A 10,000-nucleotide genomic window follows, 5' to 3' on the forward strand; every position below is an offset into this window, starting at 1 on the left:
TTAAAAGTCCTTTATGACCCAAAACTCCAGGTCACAAAATATTTGTCTATTAATGACCTTTACCATGTAGATCTTTCAGGACTTTAAAATTAACGATTTAAAACACCTTCGAAAGACAGGACTTTGTGGGTTGCCCAAAGAGACCTTTAGAGCTATAAGAACCAAGACGTTCAATATTCATCAAAACAAAAAGGTCTTAAAGAGGCACAAAAAGGGGTCTTCTCTGACCACTTGAAGAAAGAACTTTATGAACTTTCAGAAGACAGGTGATCATGGTTCATTGGGGCAGGCGAGGAGGAGGAGGAGCAGGAGGAGGAGGAGGAAGAAGGGAGAGGAGAGGGTGGAAGAAGGGTTAAGAAGGAAGAGGGAGAGGAGGGAGAGGGAGAGGGGAGGGAGAGGGAGAGGGGAGGGAGAGGGGAGGGAGTGGGATAGGAGGAGGGAAGAGGAGGAGGAGGAGGAGGATGAAGTAGGGAGAGGAGAGGGAGGAAGAGAGGGTAAGAGGGAAGAGGGAGAGGAGGAGGAGGAGTAGGAGTAGTAGGAGGAGGAGGAGGAGATGAAGAGGGAAGAGAAGAGGAAGAGAGAAGAGGAGGGGAGGGAAGAGGGGGAGAGGAGGAGGGGGGGAGAGGAGCAGGGGAGGAAGGAGGAGGAGAAAGCGGAAGGAGGAGAGGTATGAGGAGGAGGAGGGGAAAAGAGGGAGAGGTATGAGGAGGAGGAGGGGAAAAGAGGGAGAGGAACAGGGAGGAGAAGAAGTGAAGATGAAGAGAAAGAGAGAAACGACATACAATAAATAATAATAATAATAATAATAATAATAATAATAATAATAATAATAATAAATCCTTTATTCCACAAAACAATGGGTTTTCTGTTCCACTGACCTGATTTCGACGGATAGGGTGAGTTAGGATCGTAGCTCGATGTGGAGAGGGGCGACATGTGCCCGCTGGAGGGATGCCCCATGGAGCAGGCGGACAGCCCGTTGGAGCCCTGGGGCGGGGGCGGCGAGAGGGAATCGACGCTCATGTTGCAGGGGGAGGGCGCCCAGTCGCCCCTCTCGGGGTCGCAGCGCGGCTTCTTGTGGCCCATCGGATAATCCGACGGCGACACCGGCGGCTCGGTCTTCACGACGATGTCAACGGGCGAAACCGGTGAGCGGGGGATCCCCAGGGGGGAGCCGCCCACCAAGGGCGAGCCCCCGACGTACGGCGAGGATGGCGGGTCCATCATCTTGGGGGAGACGAGGGTGTGGGCGAAGGACGAGGTGTGGGGCGGGGGGGAGCGGTGGCCAATCATCCCGCGGCCCCGAAAGGGGGAGTCGCGAGGTAACTCCATCGTCACCACCACCAAAGCATATCACTCTCTGCAATAAACAAACAAACAAATACAGTTGTCAGCTACAAGCGTCAAATGTAAACAAATACAGTAGGCTGTAAGAAATAAATACAATAAACGTGTTCATAAATCGCAAAAATTCAATTTTCTTATCAGTGTCTTTATATCTCATATTGAACTCATAATAAAAATTCCCCATTCTGAACGAAGATATCAGTAAATCGTAAATATATACATGAATATAAATAAAGAAAATTGTATGTATATGTATATATATATATATATATATATACTGTACATATATATGCATAAATAAATAAATAAATAAATATATATATATATATATATATATATGCATAAATATATATGCATAAATATATATATATATATATATATATATATCCGCAACGAACACAATTACAAACTAAGACAAAAAAAACACCAATAAAAAAACAACAACACAGAGACATCCCAATCCCAAAAGAGCATCTCAGCATAAAGCATCATCATCATCATCTGGGCTACTCCTCCTCCTCCTCCTCCTCCAGAAGCAGCATCCGCAAAAGACGACCTCCCACATATGAGCATCACATTTGCCTAAAAGCAAAACGGTGTCTGGCCAAAAGTGGCGAGGATTCGTCCGACCATTTCCATTGAGCTAAGTCGTTTTGCATCGGCTAATTGCACGGATAAATGGCACTTCGCCCGTCTCGCGGATAGCAAGGCAAACAATAATAATGATGAGGCCGGTATGAATGGAAAAAAATTTATATGTACGGTTCAATTCTAATACACTTCCTATACAAACATTTTATTTACATTATATATATATATATATATATATACTATATATATTATATATATACTATATATATTATATATATATTATATATATATACTATATATATTATATATAAATATATACATATACATATATATACATTACATATATATATATATATATATATGTATATATATATATATATACATATATATATATATATATATATACATATATATATATATCTTCTGTGTCATGCTCACGGGAGAGATTGAGTAGTCATACCCTTGTGAGAGGGGCTACTCCGAAGGATACATTGGGAAATCCCACACCCCCACAAATTGCCATACCAGCTGGTTGTAGCGTGCGCTCATATCTGTACTAACTTTGCGGGCGCATGTGTTATCTATATATTTAGATGACCTTTTTGACGGCTTGAGTACACTAGTATTTAATAAGCACTGGATTGTGTTAATATGTAAACATTAATTAGTAAACCGTAGGCTGCAATTATCGAGCGAGTGTAAAGCTAGGCTGACACTTGCACGATTCTCTGGTACGCATCGGCACGACTCGAGTCGTGCCAGTGCGCAAACTAGTCGTAAACTGGCGTGATGTGTGCGTAAACCCGTCGTGACTGCGTGCCATCTCGGGACGAGAATTTTGAAATGTTCAAAATTTTGGTCACGACAAAATCTCGCGAACGGGTCGTGAACTATGCGCAAACTATGCGTGAACTCGTCGTGCCAGTTCATGTCAATGTGAGCACTGAAGGCACACATTCGTGAACTCATCGTGCCAGTTCGTGTCAATGTGAACACTGATAGGCATGCATTCATGAACTCATCGTGAACTATGCGTGAACTAGTAGTGAACATTGCGGGAGCCTCCCAGTTCGTACCCCAAAATTGACACGACTTACCATTGCGGGAGCCTACCAGTTTGTACCCCAAAATGGCACGACTTACCACGACAAAATCGTGGCCAAAAGTCGTGCAAGTGTCAGCCTAACTTTACAATAGCCATACTGGCAATAAGGTCAAAATAAATTTTCATCAGACATCTATTGCATTTGAATACTACAAGCCTTTATCTGAACTAAACTACTCGACTCAAAAACTTGGTCGAGTACAAATAAATATTTATTATATTAATGTAGTTTGTTTTAATTTATTTATAGGATAACCTTTGGGCCATTGGAGAAGTTAAAAGATATGAATACTTTTAATGCGTTCCTCTACAGTTATTAAGACAATGGCCAAAAATGTATATTCATACCTGGATATTTTTAAAAGTGTGCATATAGCCCTTCAATATTTTGTGTATCAAAAGAAGTCTTGAAGTCTTACTTATTTATTCTTAAGGTAAAATATTTCTCCTAATTTCATCATATACATATATGTATAAAATATGATATATATATATATATATATATATATATATATTAATTGAATATATTTATACATATATACATATACATAAGATTTACATAAACAATTTACAACCTATAAATGAATACAATACATACAAATATGTATATGTAATATGCATATAATACATAAAATACATATGAAGATATCTATAAATAAAGAGTAATCATATATATAATATTCAAATAAAACTTCTGTTTGCCTTTACATTAGCGAATTTGATACAGGAAAAAACGCAGAAATACTACAGAAAGTGCTTCAAAGGCTTAATCATTACACTCGAAATAATCCTAATATCGGATAAAAGAGAGAGAGAGAGAGAGAGAGAGAGAGAGAGAGAGAGAGAGAGAATCCGTTGAACTGTTGAAATCTGTTCGTGAGTAATGGCCCTATTAACTCTAGCTCTAGTGCCCTCTGAACGAGCAACATGTGCACCAAATTCGGCCGGGTGGAATCCTCTACCAAATAGGAAAAAATAAGCATAGGTCACTGTCACGTGTCAGGGCTGTTCTTTATGTCCTGGGAGGGGGAGAGGGGAAGAGGGTGGTGTATGTGGGTGTGTATATATATATGTATATACATATGTATATATATGTATATATATATATATATATATATGTATGTGTGTGTATGTATACTGAGACTGCATTTGTAGTTTTTGTGTGTTTACATTGTACACACACACACACACACACATATATATATATATATATATAAAAGCTTATACAGTATATTTATTAAGCAATCTATCTCTATCGGTCTAATTATCTATCTTTATTTACATTACAGTATACAATATATATATATATATATATATATAGATGCATAAAAATCTGATTATATATAAACATACATATAAGTTATTCATGTATATAAGAAATAAAAACTAAAATTATAACTAAAATCCACCTGTACACATGAACGCAAAATTACTTGCAAACAGTCGTCGTCTGAACGTCAATCTACAATCATTCATATCAACGTACATCAAGCGAGAATTGCAGAAGACATCCAGCCCATCCAATCTGATGTAACATCCTATTTAGAGCGAATAATTCTACCTTTCCAGAGTGATGGCATCTGAGCGTGAAGATTCCATGGCCTCTGAGGAATATTTTTCACTGATACCGGGACGAAATATAATATCCCTCAATATTCTTGCCTACTAAATTTCCGAAACAGAGAGAGAGAGAGAGAGAGAGAGAGAGAGAGAGAGAGAGAGAGAGAGAATTATTTTGGGATATCAGGTGTTCCAATACAGTTTCTTATTTAGGATCAATTTCCGGCTTAATTTGATTTTATTTTCGCTGTTTGAAAATGAAAAGACTTGCATCATTGTCAACGTGAAAATCTCTCTCTCTCTCTCTCTCTCTCTCTCTCTCTCTCTCTCTCTCTCTCTCAAAGAAAAGAAACAGAAACGCTGCTATCAACGATCAGACAGATGACTAACAGCTCCATCTCTTCCATGGGTGGGGACCCCCAATGCCTACCAGAGGGTCCCTTCCCTCCCCATGTCCTTCCCACCTGTATACACCTGCAAGCTATTCACCCATTCTATCTAGGACGTTCGCAGCACCTGCTGCCGTAGCACTGACAAATAAGTCACCTCTGTTTCAATGTTTTGCGAGATTATCAATTAGTTCGTCTTTCACATTGTTTGAACGTTACGGTTGGTCCGCAAGTGCAAAATAATTGATAGAACTCGACGTTATATATATATTTTTTTTTTTTGGATTTTAAATGATAGAATTTATAAAATCAGGACCAAATAACCTAGCACTGGCAAGGGAGATCATTCAAAGCAACTAGGGAATGGGGAACTTACAGTTGAAAAAGTAAAAGATGAAAAGAAATAATTGGTTAGGTAATAAAAGTAATGACTAAGTAATGACTTCGGAGTACCGTATATTTTCTCTTGGAGTTGAACTATCATTGGAGTACTTATAATGTTATTAATACTACCATATGTTGACTACATACACCGAGGAATACAATTATCTTTTAACATTTGTCTGTATTAATTATTCACTCAAGTATACAATCTAAATTTCAGGATTTTATAGTATCATATATCATAGTTCCAGAAAATCATCTCTTGCTTGAGGGTACACTCGGGCACATTGTTCTATCTAGTTCCTCCTCTTCTTGTTTTGTTAAAAGTTTTTATAGTTTATATAGGAAATGTTTATTTCAATGTTATCACTGTTCTTAAAATATTTTATTTTTCCTTGTTTCTTTTCCTCACTGAGCTATTTTCCCTTTTGGGGCTTCTGGGCTTATAGCATCCTGCTTTTCCAACTAGGGCTGTATTATTATTATTATTAGTAAATGCTAAGCTACAACCCTAGTTGGAAAAGCAGGATGCTATAAGCCCAGGGGGCCCAACAGGGAAAATAGCCCTGTGAGGACAGAAAATAAGGAAATAAGAAAAAATATAATATTTTAGGAATAGTAACAATATTAAAATAAATATTTCCTATTTAAACCATAACAGCATTTAATAATAATAATAATAATAATAATAATAATAATAATAATAATAATAATAATAATAATAATAATAATAATAATAATAATAATAATAATAGCATATATCACTGAAACAAATTTCAGTATCTATTAATATATCTTCATTGCTTAATGTTCTTCATTACACGGCATAATTAAAACTTTAAGACACCTGTTTTTATTTCATATCTTTCAAACAATGTTTGACTCATTCATTTGATGAAAACTTCGGACATTTTCTTCACGTCTCGTTATTCACTTCATTATGATTCTCTTCATTTTTTCTTTATTTATCTATTCATTTAATGTTGATGAAGTATTCGCTTAATAACGCACTTTGATTAATACAGTTTTCCACAAAAGAAAAATTCCCTTGCAGTTCGCTCATACCAAAAATAAACCTCTTAAAAAATCAGAGAGAAAAAGATAGAAATTTATAAAAAAAACATTTCTATGTATACTGTACATATATATATATATATATATATGTGTGTGTGTATACATATATATATATATATATATATACATATATATATGTGTGTATATATATCTATAAATACATATATATATATATATATATATATACATATATATGTATATATAAAGATTTAATAATTAATGGCTCATAAAAAGATATAACATCAGGAGATGTTTTCCCCCCCTGAGAGATCATAGACTTTTTTAATATCAAATTAATCTTCCTGAGAACATATAAGCGTATTAACATGATAGGATAATGTAATGACATTCCTAGATATTAAAACACCTTTTGAAATAAAATAAAAGAAAACAAAATAACGGGACAAAGAAGCGTAAGTTCATCATTATTAAAAATTCCTGGATACTAAAAGAATTCAGGAAATTTCAAATAAGTAAAAATTATTATTATTATTATTATTTTTTTTTTTTTTTTTTGCTACAAAATGATCCCAGTGAAGAAAATGATTATTGTAAAAATTCTTGGATACCAAAAGAATTCAGGAAATTTCAAATATCAAGTAAAAATTATTGTTTTTTCTTTTATATTTTTTTTTTTTGGCTACGCAATGATCCCAGTGAAGAAAATGATTATTGTAAAAATTCTTGGATACTAAAAGAATTCATGAAATTTCAAATATCAAGTAAAATTGTTTTTTTTTTTTTTTTTTTTTTTTTTTTGGCTACGCAATGATCCCAGTGAAGAACATAAATATTGTAAAAATTCTTGGATACTAAAAGAATTCATGAAATTTCAAATATCAAGTAAAATTGTTTTTTTTTTTTTTTTTTTTTTTTTTGGCTACGCAATGATCCCAGTGAAGAACATAAATATTGTAAAAATTCTTGGATACTAAAAGAATTCAGGAAATTTCAAATGAAGTAATTTTTTTTTTTTTGGGGGGGAGGGGGGGGGGGCTACGCAATGATCCCAGTGAAGAAACAAATGATTATTGTAAGGAGGAATTCTTATACACTAATCCAATAAATTACTAATCTTAATTTCACATACAGAATTGAATTTATGACAAAACAGAAGAAAACTATCTCTCTCTTCTTGGATACTCTAATGCATACGTACATGCGTATACAGTTTATATATATTATACTGTATATATGAACATAAATCTATATAAATATAAATAATGTTCTATATATAAACCATATAAACACACACATACACATATATATGTATATATATATGTGTGTGTATGCGATATATATATATATATATATATAGAGAGAGAGAGAGAGAGAGAGAGAGAGAGAGATTATGATAAGAATGTATGCATGCATATATTTCTATATATACATGTATATATATATATATATATATATATGTATTTATATGTATATATACATAGGTATACATATATATGTATATATACATAGGTATACATATATATGTATATATACATATATATATGTATATACATACATCTATATGTATATATACATATATATAGATATATATATATATATACAGGTAAAATATTCACTGATCTATAAATACATATATTTACATATTTGCATACGTACATTTAAATATTCAAATATTCATACCTACACTCGTAAATCCTATTTTGAGAAAAACGACGAGATAGACCAAAATTAAAATCACTCTCGGTAACGATGCAAGCAATCTGCTCTTTCAAAGAACTCCGTTTTAATGACGTTGGAAAAGAGCATAATTCTCTCTTAACTCATTCGAGTTATAGCCGTAACGTCTCTTTTATCCTAAAGGAAAACATTAGTGTAGTTCATTCGATACACCAAGGAGAGGATGATTGAGGTCACCCGAAATGTTCTTACTTACACCTGCCGCGTCTGGTGTTAGAAGGTAATTAATCTGTTACGAGAGGTATATTTCTCTCTCTCTCTCTCTCTCTCTCTCTCTCTCTCTCATTAGAATCTAATTAATCTGTTACGAGATATATTCTAACTCTCTCTCTCTCTCTCTCTCTCTCTCTCTCTCTCTCTCTCTCTCTCATTAGAATCTAATTAATCTGTTACGAGAGGTATACTTCTCTCTCTCTCTCTCTCTCTCTCTCTCTCTCTCTCTCTCTCTCTCACATTAGAATCTAATTAATCTGTTACGAGATATACTCTCTCTCTCTCTCTCTCTCTCTCTCTCTCTCTCTCTCTCTCTCTCTCTCTCTCTTAGAATCTAATTAATTAATCTGTTACGAATGGTATCTCTCTCTCTCTCTCTCTCTCTCTCTCTCTCTCTCTCTCTGCAATAAATTAATGTCTATTTACCTTTCAGCATACATACAAATATATAAACAATATACATAAATATAGAATATATATGTAATATATGTATTGTATATACTATATGCAGAAAATTCGTTTCCCTGCATACATACATACATACATATATACACACACACATATATATATATATATATATAATATATATATATATATAGAAAGAGAGAGAGAGAGAGAGAGAGAGAGAGAGAGAGAGAGAGAGAGAGAGCATATAAACAAATATACATAATTTCATATGCATATAAATGTATTTGTACATTATACTTAAAAGTTTTATAAGAAATAATACCCGGGTGTGATCAATCTTCAATTGCCTAGGTTGGGTCAGGAGAGGAGCCAGGGGAGGGGGTCAGGAGAAGGGGGGTCAGGGGAGGAGTAAAGCCTAGTAAACCCTACCACTAATGAATATGATTAATAGAGAGGAGTCTGGGCTAATTAGCAGCTGGGAAGCAGTCTACAATACATCTCATTAGTCGCCATAGATTCATGATGATTGCTGGGAATCATCAAAGGAAGGACTTTTAAATAGAACGCGTTGCTCCAAAGTTAATGAAGAGAACGCAACCTCCGAGTATGAACTACGCCCCCCCCCTCCCCCCTTCTAACCCCCCTACCCCTCAAAGAAGAGCTTCCCGTCGATCTAATCCAATTGCTCTCCTGATATCAGCCCCAACAAACCTCAATCTTTAGGGGATATGTAATCTTTTATTTTTTTTTTTTGGAATGAAGAGAACATTGACAAAACCAGAATAATATACTAATACTATTAATAATCATAATAATAATAATAATAATAATAATAATAATAATAATCCTCTACATAATAATAAGCAAGTGTCTAGCTATATATATATATATATATATATACATATATATATATATGTATATATATATATATATATATATACATATATATATATATATATATATACACATATATATAATGTATATATGTATAATAGTTAAATTTGTTTTTTCTCTCATGCTGAATGGCAGGAGGGAGAGGGAGCAGTCATACCTTGGTGAGAGGTTAGAAATCCCAGACTCCCACAAATTGGAGAAACAGCGGGTTTTAGTTAGGAAAGACGGAGGCGTTGGGAAGGGTTGAATTTAGCAGTCATTTTGACGGGTCGTGTACACTAGTACTAATAAAAAGTTATAACAATAACAAATTATTAATATACTTATCATTATCATC

General features: G+C 34.3%; 1 protein-coding gene across 1 annotated transcript in view; it reads right to left on the minus strand.

Moving 5' to 3' along the window:
• LOC137633132 (uncharacterized) overlaps positions 1–1,353 on the minus strand; it is a gene marked incomplete at its 5' end in the record, with an annotated part of 8,570 nt that extends 7,217 nt beyond the window's left edge. Inside the window, one exon of the mRNA XM_068365293.1 lies at positions 879–1,353. Coding sequence (XP_068221394.1) covers positions 879–1,353 — 475 coding nt within the window. The remainder of the gene's footprint in view (positions 1–878) is intronic.
• Positions 1,354–10,000: the final 8,647 nt, after the last annotated feature.

The sequence above is a fragment of the Palaemon carinicauda genome, chromosome 42, assembly GCF_036898095.1.
Source record: "Palaemon carinicauda isolate YSFRI2023 chromosome 42, ASM3689809v2, whole genome shotgun sequence".
Taxonomy (NCBI): domain Eukaryota; kingdom Metazoa; phylum Arthropoda; class Malacostraca; order Decapoda; family Palaemonidae; genus Palaemon; species Palaemon carinicauda.